Source organism: Gossypium hirsutum, chromosome A12 (assembly GCF_007990345.1).
Source record: "Gossypium hirsutum isolate 1008001.06 chromosome A12, Gossypium_hirsutum_v2.1, whole genome shotgun sequence".
In the NCBI taxonomy this organism is placed as follows: domain Eukaryota; kingdom Viridiplantae; phylum Streptophyta; class Magnoliopsida; order Malvales; family Malvaceae; genus Gossypium; species Gossypium hirsutum.
Genome location: NC_053435.1, coordinates 4448132 through 4463227, shown reverse-complemented (window position 1 = coordinate 4463227; position 15096 = coordinate 4448132). Strand labels below are relative to the sequence as shown.

Here is a 15096-nt window from a genome sequence, read left to right as displayed (position 1 = left end):
TTTCATGTAACACCCCAAACCCGGCCTAGATGTTATGGTTGAATCTGGGAATGTTACGAAGAAGGGTTTCGAATTTAGTTTATCATATTAAAACCTTGTATAGTTTATTACTAAAAAAGAGTTCACATTTTTCTTGATTAATGAAATCGTCGATAGTTGCTCTTTTAGAAAAACATACTTTGCAGTGGAAATTTTAGAAGTCGTTATATTTTGAAAATCAACTTTGTATTTTCAAAATATTTATTTACGTGAAACCGTGATTTCCGTAAAGTTGTTTGTTGTGCATCGCAGAAAACTTAATCAAAACCAAAACCAATAACAAAACCCAAAAGAAAACCAAAAGTCAAAAGAGTCCCAACATTGCAAAACTCCCAATAAAATTAGAAATTTAAATAAAACCGTTAATTAAAATAGTTTGCAAACTAATACTCACTATTGAGCCTCCGTCGCACCAACCCGCCTATGCCTAAGGATTACCTACACAGAACAGACAAACAGAAGTAAGTTTTGAAAAAAACTCAATGTAACATTACTAAACTTACATGCATATTAACTCAGATTATCACATAACAAATCAGACATGGACATAAGTCCTTAACAGAATAGAATTATTAGAAACATACAGATGTGCAAAGTTCTACCCCCATCATCTACACACCATCTTCGACCATCCTAACACACCACGTAGTGTATAAAACACTCACCCATCCCTACACACCATATAGTGTTTATACGACACTTATCAGAATAGCCTGTAGCCAAGCTACTAGTATATTGGCGAAATGTCGCCTCACAGAACACTTCTTCCACATATACAAATCTCATCCTATATACAAATACAGATAACAGATAAACAGATATTACAGAATTAACATGTCCTGCATGCTCATATATAGATATCATACATATTTATACAAATAGTCATATCATACATATCAGTTTTCTTAATACTCAAATCAGTCTATCAGATTAGTAGATCTCATGCATTAGGGTTTGTTTTGTCCTTACCAACCCTACGGAAGGCTCACAATTGATCAAAATGGCGTGTGTAACCCTAGGTAAAAATACTAAATTTTAGGCCTACATGCCCGTGTTGCTTTCACGTGTAGGCCCACACACCCAAGTTGACCCTACCCTTGTGGCCTACACACCCAAACTGGCCTAAGCCTTATGACCCACACGGCAACACATACTCCTTGTAACAGCCTAATTTTCAATGGTATCAGGTATAGAGATTTGAGATCACTAAATCCGACGGATGAGTTGAAAATTTAATAAATTAATACCTATGAGTCAAATGTGAATATAAAAGCATTTTTGAATTAGTGAATTTGGTGATTTAAAAGAATTAATTAGGTAAATTGGGTCGAGAATGAGGTATCGAGACTTCGACTTCATAAATCTAGCCATAAATATTTTTAGAAATATTTATGGAGTGTTTGTGAGGTAGTAATAAAATTTAGTCAGAAAATTTTGACGTTTGGGTGGTTAATTAAATAAAAAGGACTAAATTGAAAAGCGTGTAAAAGTTGCTAAAAGGATTAAATAGCTCAATTGTCAATTGAGGAAGGACTTAAAGTGCAAATAAGCCCAAAGGAGATATTTTGGGCGGCAATAGCTGAGAAAAATCAGGAAATGGGTGAAATAAGGGCAAAATTGGAAAATTGACAAAATTGGCTAAATAAAAATGGGACTAAATTGGAATATCTAGAATTCTCTTCATTTCTCTTCATATTCATCAGCTGAAAAAAAGCCATGGAGGAGGGTTCAAGCTGGTTTTCATACTCTAGCTTCATGTAAGTTTAATTCTTGCTTTCTCCTTGACATTTTTATGTTTTTGGACTTTTACAATTGGGTCCAACTTACTATTTCATTAGTTTGTGATTCCATGTCTAATTTTTGAAGTTTTTATGGACGAGTGCTGGAAGTATATGATGATTTGGCATGGAATTAGAGCTTTAAATTGTTTATATTCTGATTTTATTGAAAGAATTGAATAGAAAGTGAATGTTTGGGACCTAATTGTAAAAGAGTTTGAAGTTAGAGTTTTATGTGGAAATTCTGAATCTCAATAGTTATGAAATAACTTATAATGTCTAGAAAAAGTATAAAATTATCTTAATTTAGGGGTTAATTGAGCAGGGACTGAATTGTATTAATTGTGAAATTTGGGGTAAAATGGAAATCAACATTTTGCACTAAAACTGTTTTGGGCAGAAGCAGTAGTTTAACTTTGAAAAATCACAAAAAATTGTAGAAATCGAATTAGAGAATGAATAAAATATTAAATTAAATCTTATTGAGTCTAGTTTCTTATAAAAGAAATTATGTAAGCAATGGAATTGTAAATCATGAGATACAATAACTTTTGTGAGACAAGGTCAGAATGATTTCGGGGTTCCCCTGTTCTAAATTTGGAAAATCATAAAAAATTGGATAAAAATAATTAGAGGCTTAAATTTATATGTTTAGAATCCTGAATGAGCATATTTTCAATAGAAACAAACGAGGACATCATTCGAATCTTGTACAAGAAGATAATTAATTTTTAGTGAAGAAAGGTCAGAACTGTCAGACAGCAGAACATGGGAGACTTCAATGAATAAACTGTATTAATTGGCCTAACCAAAACTTATGAAATTTTTATGGTAAGAAGACATATGAGTCTAGTTTTTGGGAAAATTTATGGATATTAATTTGGAGTTCTGTGGCTCAAGATAAAAATAATTTAGTGACTATGACACAGATGGACAACTTGGATATTCACATAAGTAGATAGTGAAAATTATGGATAATGTTACCTACAAGTGTGTTGTTTATACTAAGGATGTGGATGGAGAGGAGGAGAAGGAAAATATACAAAAATATATGAATGACTCGTGTATAAATTGATCACATGCCCGATTATAATCGATAAGTGTTGGAATAGAAATGATATAATGTTTTACTTGGTATATTTATTATGAAATTATGATTATCGTTATAATACAAAAATTGAACTTGTGAGTTTATATGGCTAAATTTTAGTGATTATTTGTTAATTTTATGAATTTCATGATGTGTTATTTCATATGTGTTGATGATAAAATCGTGAATAATGTAAAAGCATGAAAATTGAATAAATGATCAAATTGAGCATTTCAGTTCAGTGACAAGATGAATTGAAGGAAAAGACCATGGTTGGACCATGGCAACAAGTGATAAGTGATAGCTTCGGCTACACTTATCTGATCAAGGAAAAGTGAAAGTGATAAGTGATAGCTTCGGCTACACTTATCTGATCAATGACAAATGACAAGTGAAAAGTGGTAGCTTCAACTACCTGATCAGTGAAAAGTGGTAGTTCCGGCTACCTGATCAGTGAAAAGTGGTAGCTCCGGCTACCTGATCAGTGAAAAATGGTAGCTCCGGCTACCTTATCAGTGAATAGTGGTAGCTTCGCTACAAGTGACAAGTGACAAGTGATTTCCATATAAGACCATATCTGGGATATGGCATCGGTGTGATATATGCTACTGTATAAGACCATATCTGGGATATGGCATCAGTGAGATATGTGATTCGTGTAAGACCATAGCTGGGCTATGGCATCGATATATGAATATGTGTAAGACCATAGCTGGGCTATGGCATCATTATGTGAAGATGTGTAAGACCATAGTTGAACTATGGCATCGAGAAAACGAAGTACTCAATTTTGTAAGACGTTCACTAATTTGACAAAGTTTGGTAAGTGTTACATGGAATTATGTGATACAAGGAAGTACGAGTTGATAAGATACGAGCATAGAACTTGGTTGATAAATGAATTCATTTGTGATTATATAATTTTTCATCTTGAATGTACTGTCCATATGTATTGATAATTCAAATGTTTTAATGAATAAAATTCTGATATGGAATAAATTGAACACGAGACAAATAATTATGAAATTGAACTCGGAATTCATGAAAATGACGGTTATTGATATACGGAGACATGAGACATTGATATATGAATATGGAAAATGTTTGATAAATGTGTTTATTCATAATTATAGAATTATATACCTCATGTGTACTATTTGCATAAAGATGATATTTCAAATACTTTGGTTATTTAAGCCTAAATAGGAAATAGTCTGAAATCAAGATAAGTTGTTATGAAAATATATTTAGATTACAGAGATATGGCTGATATATGTTGTATGATTACATAACGTGAAATTGTGTATATATATGAGAAATTGAATGAGAATTAAGCCCATACACGTTTCTTGTTATTTATATGAAGTGTACGACTGACAAGGGTGATGAAATTATAAACAGAGAGTTACACAGGTTGAAAACACGAGTGTGTGACTCTCCAAAGTGTGAAAATTTTCTAAGTGTTGCAAAAGTTTCATATGCTTACGGTTTGGTCCCGAACCACCCTGAATGTATGTTTTGGGCCCCGTAAGCCATATAAGGGACGTTAAACATATGTATGAAAGTTTTTAATTTAGAAAAAAATTTTATGGCTGATTTTTTTTACATGATTGATCATATTAAGTTTGGTAATGCCTCGTACCCTATTCTAGGCTCAGAATACGGGTAGGGGGTGTTACACTCCCGTCACATGGCCGTATGTCGCACACGACCTACCACACGTGGTGTCGATAGATCACTTTTTCAACTTTCGACGAACCTTGTTTTCTCACGTTTTCGTTACATACTTGGTTCGTTTTTTATGTGAAAACAATATCAAGACTACCAGAACCTAAAAATAGCATTCCAACGACTAATTAACAATCAATTTGGGAATTCATCAATGTAAAACCGAATAGCACACACAAACCTACCGCCGATAAAAACATTTACTATCACGATTTAGGCTGTTGAAGCAAAATTCACAGGTTCACCGCCTTCTCCTACACAATAGATTCGCAAAAATCAAATTCCTTAACTACGCACTGCTATGCCATTTCAAAAGAAAATTCCATAAATGATTTACAGAAACTGAAAGTTAAACACTAAACAATAAGTCACACACTATTTACCAAACTGAAAATAAACATCGTAACTCGAAACACCATGATTTGTGCGAAAGGTTTGTGACAAAATTAGAAAAGAAGGAAAAAAAGATTTTGATGGTGAATAGAAAAGAGAGAAAAAAAGTCAGAATGAGAAGTTTTGGAAAATTAAAAAAAATAAAAAAAATTTAAAATTAAAATTAAAATTAATCAGACAACCGAAGCAAAAATTATCATCCATGCTCACACAAGGATTTGAACATGAAACCTTAAGACAAGTTAACACCTTACCACTCAAACCAGTAAGCTCATTCTGATATGAGTTTATTAAAGATCAAATATAAGTCCAATCTCTTAGGAATAGGCTAGGATAAAAAAAATAGCTTATTTTCCCAAAAGTGGGACTTAAACCCAAGACCTCATATATACACCTAGAACACTTAACCATTGAAGCAAATACTCATTTATGACAAAATTCACAGAAACAATATTAAATTAGTGAAGGCATTACATTTCATTTGAGAAAGGCCTAAGACAAGATGAAACAGACAACTGATTGTAGGAGGAATGATAGGGAATTCAAAGTTGGAGATTATGTGTATTTGAAGTTACAACCTTCTAAGCAACATACAATGAAAAGGGTCTTGAACCAAAAGCTTTCTCCTCAAGTACTTTGGTCTTTATACAATGGAAGGAAAAATAGGAAAAGTGGCTTATTGGTTATAATTATCATTGGGATCAAGGATTCATTCTACTTTTCATGTTTCTCAACTCAGGAGACGTGTAAGAAGGGCCCTAAGTCAAGTTAGCTTGCCACCGATTTGAAATGATAGGGCTGTGATGAAGGAGCCACTTTAAGTGTTGGATAGGAGAATGGTGAGAAAAAGGAATCATGCTATCACAAAAGTTTTGGTCGAGTGGGCAAATACTTTTCTTAAGGACAAGGATCTCTTTAGGGAAGGTAATACTTGTTATGAGAGGGAATGTTTTTGTTCAACTTCTTTTATTTTCTGTTATTGTTTTATGTTTGTGGATTGTTGGTGTTGTGCACCGTTTTGGTTCGATGAACCATTAGTGAAACAACGTGCTTAGTTTATTTTTGAGGAATGGTGGAAATGAGTGTCTTGTGTGTTAATCTGCTTAATTGAAACGGTGCAGATTGGAAGAAGGCCACAACTATCGAGTAACGGCCTTAGTAACCAACCTTTTAATTGTTACAATTAGGTGTGAGCAAAATCCGATATGATTAGAAAAAAATTGATAAAAAATTAAAATTTTGAATTAAATAGTTTGATTTATTCGAGTTAATCGAGTTATTCGGTTTAAATCGAATAAAAAATCAATTTTTTTTGTTTAAATCGAATACGAATTATACAATTCACGTTATCCAGAAATTTGAATAAGAAAAGGCAAAACTACGTCGTTTTGATAAATGTTTACCTTTTCTAAAGTTAAAAGTCAAAACCATTAAGTTAAAAAGCAAAACAATTATATTGTTTATGTAGTTAAATAATCTTGTACTTCATCTACTAGTTAAATATTCAGTTTATGTAAACGCAACATTAAATATAAATAATAAGATTCGTTAACTCGACTCGATTTGACTCGAAATTTTTTACTTGATTCAATTTTATTTGCAAAAAATTTCAAATTGAGTTTTGTTGTTAAAATAGAATTCATCAACTCGACTAACTCAAAATTTTTTTACTCAACTCAATCAAATGCTCACCCCTAGTTGCAACATTTTCCTATTTGGGTGAAAAATGTCCGTAAAAGGAATGGTTATGAAATTAAGGAATTGAATTTTGTTTTCCTCTATTCTCTTTCGATTTTCTTCCTCCTTTCTCATGTTCATTTCTCGATTCCTAGCTCTCTTATATCACAGATCATCTCCAGTTTCTGATGTGTTTCTTCTTACCAACAGTCAACCTTTGACCATTAGGATTGATGAACAAAGAACCTAAACCCCTTAAATTGGTCAAATCCGAAAGGAGTTGTGCTTCCTCTCTTCCTTTTCTTTCTTTTTTATCTTTGATTGTAGAGTAAAGCTTTGTTGTTGGCGGCTAATGTTGGTATATAAAAATTGCATCTCACCAAATTTTGGTTTTTTGTCTTGAATCTTTGTGTTCATTATCTTTGCTATTTATCGGTAGATTTATGCTCTCTCAACTCAAGTCATATAAATTGCATATATATATATCAGTTTAGGGCTAAAGCAAGAGAGAATTAAAAGTCAACCATTTAGTGATTTAGGTGAGAAAAAAAGAAACTAAGCATGGAAGAAACCTACGTTGGTCTATGTTTTTTTTTCTTTTGCAGCTATAAAGATATTTGTCCTTTCATCATAAGTTATGAAACTTTGTTGATGGATTTGTTGTATATGCCATGTTCCTTCCACTGGTTAAAACAAATCAAAATTTGGAGGTCTAGTGACGATCTATGGCTTTGGAGGTTTGGTTAAAGAAAGAAGAGAAAAAGAAAAGAATGAGAAAAGAAAGAGGGAAAGACGAGAGAGGAGTGAAAAGAAAGGAAAACAATAGGAAAAAAATAAAGAAGGAAAAAGAAAAAAAGAGAGGTTATTTTAAAAATCAAGTTTTAAATTATGTGGCGCTGACATAGCTTCGATGTTAGCATTTAACATGTCATATCAGATTTTCGTAACACAACTAACGTCAAGTAACAACATAGTAACTAAAATGTTACAAATTGATAACGTTAGTGACCAAAATGTAATTTAACCATACATAATTTTTTTTATAGTTTACTCAAAAAGTGAATACATGACATATTTAAAGTTGTCCAAGTGACAAAAGAACTCCTTAGGAATTGAAACTTATCTAAAATTTTGATGTACTTGATGTCCCTCTATTATATAGATCAAATCAAGTTAATCTCTTTATTATTAAACGAATCAATTTATTGTTTGTACTATTAAAAAGAAGAGAAAATATTTAGTACATTGCCAGCGAATTTTTTAAACTTCACAAGTAGGGCCAAAGAGTTGACAAATATTTTATAATGATATAGTAAAATATTAAAAAATAAATATTTAAAAAAGAGTCACGTGACAAAAGTTTAAGGGCGTTTGTATAATAAAAAAATACACTTTCGATATACTAAATACTAACCCTAAAAAAATCAAATAACGTAAAATTTAAACAGAATTTCCATTCAATCTCTAAAAAGCTATTATGCGTTGCTTAATAGGATTGATATTTAAGTTTTGTATGATTTTAGAAATGAAAACTTTAGTTTAGAGTTGAATTATTAACGAAAAGTAATAATTTTTATTATATTTTTAAATAATAAATATAAACTCTATTATACTTTAGTTTCTTTTAATAATAAAAAAATAAATAAATTTATTTAACAATAGGGTAATTAATTTGATACAATTATTATAGAGACGTACTCTCACCACCTGAAAATATATATTATAGATATAAAATTTTACCATCCCTAAACTACCCCTGCTTACTCCAAATGGAGGTGAAAATATATTACATATAAATACAGGATAAACAAACCCTAAATCCCAAATGGACAAAATTCAATAGGCTTTTCGTCTTCTAAAACTCGCACCCAAAAAAATTGCAGCTTTGGTCAACCTAACGATGTCGTACGACGACGTGGAGATAGAGGACATGCAGTGGAGCGAGGAGTTGCAGGCATACACATATCCATGCCCTTGCGGCGATCTTTTTCAGATAACAAAAGAAGAGCTCAAGATCGGCGAGGAAATCGCTCGTTGCCCCAGCTGTTCTCTCTACATCACCGTCATCTACAACGCCGAGGATTTCGCCGACAAAAATTCAAATAACAATCTTGAGCCTCCAAAACGACAAGCCGTCGCCGTTGCTTGAGAACTTTCAGGTAATTATTACTTTTTTTCTTAAACTACGATGTTGTGGATTTTGAGTTATTTGTTGGGAACTACATTTATCTTATAATTTAGGGTTTTATTGATTCGTTAACCTAGATTTTCTTTATCTTGAACTTTTAATTGATCAGAATATAGTAATTTCCTTTGTTTTTAATTTCTTTTCAAATCAGAAATTTACTATATTTTGATGCGATGTTGAACAGTAATTCTTTTGTGTTTTTTTATTGGTTCGATTTCTGTTTGCTTCATGGTAGCTTAATTACATATTTAAGTTCGCTGAAGCAAAATCAGTCCAAAATTTGACATTTGTTATTGCTGTTTTCTGTCATTGCAGACGGCAAATGGCAAATATTACACTTGAGTAAAACTGGTTTTATAGCAGATTGCAAGAATGTTTTGTTGGAGATTAGTTCCTTATGTGCGCTGTGCTGCTAGCATTGGTGAGGAAATTTTGGTATATCTGTGGGTGTATTTAATTTAACATTGAAATCCCTATGAATAAATACATGAATTTGGTTTCTTCAGTAACAGATGAGATGCTTTATGTTTCTGTCAGTAAGAGCTCAGATATGAATATATGCTTTTCCACATGAGTATGACTAATATTCATAAAGATTTGTACTAATACATTTGTTTCCATGCCTAGATATGTGTTTAACACGAATATTCGATATCTAAATGTGTCGGCAGTTGTTTGCTTTACTTGTTGCAGCATACATATAGTTACTTGAACTTGGGTGTGAATATATTTGTATTTCATGTATACTTGGATGGTCATAATTTCTTCTCCATGTTCGAAGAATGTTCCAGGCGTGGGTGTTAAACTTAAGAGTCGAAGCATCATACCCTTTTTGTAGCAATATAGACATATGTAATGCTACGAGATTGAGTTGCAAGGGATGGCTACGGGTTTGATGTTTGAATGTGTTTTCTTATGCTGTCTGCTTGTTGCTGGTTGTTCAACAAAACATTTTCCTTAAGAAATGTGCCCAGTTATTGAATAGTCCATTTGGATCTCAAAGGTTTGTTTCCAGTCAGAAAACAAAACCTGTGATCGCTGATTGGGATTCAAATAGACACATTCTGATTGGGATCCAAATGGGACCTTCAAGTAGACTTCTTCTATGATCCAAATCATATTATAAATTTATAACATGTAATACCATTTAAGAACTTCATATATATATAATTAGGTTTCTAATCTATATCTGTAATCTATAAGAGAGGAAAAAGAAGGAAAGGGAAAGAATGAGGAAAAAGGAGAGAAGAAAAAGAAAAGTACCACCGTTACAATTAAATTTTGGATAATGTCACATTTGATATCTAAAATATTCAATGTGGTATTTGAGTTATTAATCATTTTGGAACTTAGGAGTTAACATCAAATAAAAAGCATTAGTGAGTGAAAGGTGGGCATGTGGATTTTTTTTTCTTCTCAAAATCATTATTTTGACAATCTCACTTAAATAATATATGTGAAAAACTAAATGAAATGAAATTAAGTAGGAATAGGTTTGGGTTTTACCATTTTGATTTTCCCTATTTTCTTTTAAAAATTTTAGTTTAAAAAATATTCACAAGTAAAATTTAAAGAATTTTATGGTAGTAAAAAAACACAAGTTAATCAACCTCAGCTAAGAAGAACCAAAAAATTTCTTAAGCAAAAGTAGAGAATCTTAATGGTGTCGGAAAAACAAGTTAATCAATTTCCCATTTAAGCTCAAAAAGTCAAAACATTTTATGGTTGTGAAAATTTTGAAGAGGTGTTTGATTTAGGGTTAGGAATTGTATTTTCTTTGATTATCTCGTAAAGACTGAAATATGTTTTCTTTTTTTTTGTTGAAAAATTAGTTGATTATTTTTAGAATTGAAAACAGAGAAAATTCTTTAGACTTGTAGATCATCTTCTAATATTCTAAAATTTTATTTTATTTTTTCAAAAGAATATTTACTTTAATTAATTTATTCAACTGAAAATTTTATCATGACTTTACCTTTTGTTATTAATCGTGGTTTACGTTTAATTAATTAATTTTGTTTTGTTTAGTTTCTTATGTGTCGAATTTTCATTCGTTAATTAGCGTTTATTAACAGTTTTAACTACAAGTATTATGGTAATATATATTGATAATTTAAGTATCACACCGGACATTTTTTAAAGTGTTTAATTGATCTCTTATATTTGATTAAGGTTCAATTAAGGGATATTTTTAATTGAGAGTTCAATTGATTATTGAATTATTTAAGAGGGACTTTTTGATATATTAAACCTAAAAATTATTTAACCGTAAAAGGAAAACAAGAAGCAAACAAGGTGCGACGCCGAAGTCCCAAGCTTCTAAACACGTAAAAGGAGGAAGCAAACAAGCTCGCTCGTTTCTCATCTTCCTCGAAAAGGACTAAATAGTGAATAAACCCTTCTTTCCCCCGGCCATCAGCTTCTAAACTGCGAAACCCCTCTCCTCCTCCAAACCCTTTAACAGTCCCATTAGAACCTGTTTGCTTTTTCCATAACATGAAACCTTACAAAATCCTCAAACACCAAAACCCCAAACCCTTCATTCTTATCCCCCACCAGCGCTCTCTCTTCTCTGCACTTTCCTCGTCAACCTCGGACCAATTTCAATCCCCCTCATCCGAAATATCTCCTGATAGCCTCGTTGAATCTGCCGGCTCTTCTCAGTGGCATTTCATCAAACACCTCTCACCCAACCTCGACTCATCTCTCATATCAACGGTCCTCTTTAGTCTACACAAAACTCCTGAATTAGCCCTTCAATTCACTTCTCACGTTGAGTTCCATCGACTCGATATCAAAACCCGTTGCCTTGCCATTGCCGTTGCCTCACGTCTCCCATCTCCCAAGCCCACTCTAAATCTATTAAAGCGAACCGTTTCTAGTGATATTACCGGTGTGGCAGTCATTTTCGATGAGCTGGCTCTTGCTCGTGAAAGGTTAGGCATTTCAACAACCATTCTTTTTGATTTGTTAATAAAAGCTTGTTGCGAAATGAAGAGGGTGGATGGAGGATTAGAGTGTTTTTATATAATGAAAGACAAGGGTTTCATTCCAAAGATCGAGACTTGTAATGCCCTGTTAAGTACGTTTTTGAAGTTGAACAGAACTGAAAGTGCTTGGGTTTTGTATGCTGAGATGTTTAAAATGAGGATTAAATCGAGCATGTACACGTTTAACATAATGATAAACGTGTTGTGCAAGGAAGGGAAGCTAAAGAAAGCAAAAGACTTTATTGGGTTCATGGAAAATTTAGGGGTTAATCCTAATGTTGTTACTTATAATACAATAATTCATGCTTATTGTTCAAGAGGAAGGGTTGAAGGAGCTCGTTTGGTTCTGAATGCAATGAGAAGTAAAGGTATTCAGCCGGATTCTTATTCGTATAGTTCACTTATTAGTGGGATGTGTAAGGATAAAAGACTTGAGGAAGCTTCTGAGATGTTTGAGAAGATGAAAGAAATGGGGTTGGTTCCGAGTGCTGTGACTTATAATATCTTAATTGATGGTTATTGCAATGAAGGGGATTTGGGGAAGGCATTTCATTATCGGGACGAAATGGTAGAGCAGGGTATATCACCAACTGTCTCAACCTACAACATGTTAGTTCATGCTTTGTTTATGGAATGTAAAATGGATGAGGCCGATGATTTGGTTAAAGAAATGGAAGATAAGGGGTTGGCTCCTGATCAGATTACCTATAGCATCTTAATTAATGGATACTCCAGGTGTGGGAACGTGAAGAAAGCATTCAGTTTTCACGATGAGATGTTAACTAAGGGGATTCAACCTACACAGATAACTTATACATCGCTTATCTATGCTTTAAGCAAGCGGAATAGAATGACAGAAGCAGATAACCTGTTTGAGAAGATAATGAAGAAGGGAGTTGCGGTAGATGTTATAATGTTCAATGCATTGATCGATGGTCACTGTGCCAATTGCAATATGGAGCGTGCATTTTCGTTGTTGAAGGAAATGGATAAATTGAAAGTTCCTCCCGATGATGTGACATATAATACTTTGATGCAGGGTCATTGTAGAGAGGGGAGAGTTGAAGAAGCTCGTGAGCTTCTCGATGAAATGAAACGAAGGGGAATCAAACCTGATCACGTTAGTTACAACACTCTAATTAGTGGGTATAGCAGAAGAGGTGATATGAAGGACGCATTAAGAGTTCGTGATGAGATGTTGAGTACAGGTTTCAATCCAACCCTCCTCACTTATAATGCCCTCATACAAGGTTTTTGCCATAACCAGGAAGGAGATATTGCTGAAGAACTCCTAAAGGAGATGATTAGTAAAGGAATTACCCCTGATGACAGCACTTACTTATCTTTGATCGAGGGGATGGGGAACATTGACCAGTCCGTAGAAAGTTGCAACTCTTGTTGATTGCATGCTTGTTTGTCCTAAACCAACTGTGTTTAACAAATTGGAACCGACTGTGAATGAAAATGAAGAGATATAGAAGGTCAGTTCTCAAACTCCTTTCTCATGTGGCTGTGAATGATGGCAGATTTTTTTTTCTCATATGTAGTGTACAATTTATTTATGCTAGCCTTAACTTCGGGGATTTATAATTGTTTCTATAACTTGTTTTATTAAATAATAATTAATTTAAAATAAAGTTTTCTTAAATCTGAAGGGGTTTGAACCCACCGTAATTGCATTCGTAAAATCTTAATTTTACCATTCAACCAAAGTTTTATTTTGATTTTTTTAAACATTTTAATTTTATTATGCACATTTTATTATTTCTATCAATTGTATATGTTGTTGATTGAGATGGTGCTACAAATTAACTCTATACTTTAGAATTGATGATAATTTTATGATAAATAATTCTATTCATTTAGTATTAATAATTTGATGTACTCGCCTGTTTAAATTTTGTTATGCTTACAATGTATTTTTTTTATACGATTATACATATTTCATTTGCTATTATTATTAATTAGTATCAAATTATACATTTCATTATTTATTATATATTATTTTTAAACACAAATTTATAGTCTAAATATGTGATTTCTATATGTATACCCAAAAATTATTTGTTTAACTTTTATATCTTAACAATATTATTAATATAATTATAATTTTTAATTACAAAAATTATATTTATGATAATAATTTAAGTTTAATCGTATTTATTAAAAATCTATTTGTGATTGATGTTTGGAATAATCATTTCAAGTACATTATTTAAAAAAGGGAAGAGGAAAAAAATTGAACATGGAATTTAAATGAGGTTCTAAATGAACCTACAAAACAACTCTTTTAAATACATAATTAAAAAATTACAAATAAATCATGTATAAATCTTATATTAAGTTGGAAGTGATCAAATCTTTTATATTTAGCATTGTATTAAAAATATGATTATTAGTTATATTATATTTTATTAATTGCTAAAGTTAAATTTATGCAAACAAATTACTTTAAATATATTATTATTTTGAAATTGAATTTTTTTTGAGTGAGTAGAAGATAAATACTAATGCAACCTTTGAGTAAATGGATGTATTAACTCGTTTAAATACATGATTTAAAATTTATTTATTTTTATAAGAATATATGTCGGTTCTATTCTTGTTGAAATTGAATATCATAAAGGTCCCCGCGAAATAAATAAATTTTGTGTGCACAAAATAAATAAATAAGGAGACAGTGAATCTCACTGCGCACAATGGGCTCCATCTCACGACCATTAGAAAGAACAACATAATCATTATCTGGTAAAACTTATCTTTTGCAAAATAAACTCAAGAAAACCTCATAAGCCTTACTAATATTGACTTTCAAGGCTACTTCACCCACCCTACCTCTGCCCTTAATCCTCATTTGACGCATCAATTCAAAGGTGACCGACCCAACCCAACACAAGTCGATTGCATCGGAGAAATTATATCCGGGCAAAGTTGTCTTAAAGCTAGTTAACAAGTACTTTCGACAACAACATGTAGAGAACATTGCACAAAGCAATAGGCCGAAGATATTTCATGCAATCTGACTTATCTTTTTAAGGTATCATTTGAAGAAGGTGAAAACTCACCATGTTGAAGCAAATCACAACAACTATAAAAACATCCTGACCAACAATGCTCCAACAATTCTGGAAAAAAAAAGGAAAAAAGAACGGGATTCATACCATCAAGTCCCGACGCTTTGTCTGGGTGCATCCCATAATTAATTCCCAACCC

The 15096-nt window shown here is 32.2% G+C and overlaps 1 protein-coding gene across 1 annotated transcript; it reads left to right on the top strand.

Annotated features, from left to right (window-relative positions):
- The first annotated feature begins 10911 nt into the window (after positions 1-10911).
- Positions 10912-13520, top strand: LOC107928843 (pentatricopeptide repeat-containing protein At2g15630, mitochondrial). The gene has a single exon (XM_016860120.2). It carries the CDS (start codon positions 11390-11392, stop codon positions 13283-13285), a length of 1896 nt encoding a protein of 631 aa, XP_016715609.1. The 5' UTR covers positions 10912-11389; the 3' UTR covers positions 13286-13520.
- The last annotated feature ends 1576 nt before the right edge of the window (positions 13521-15096 follow it).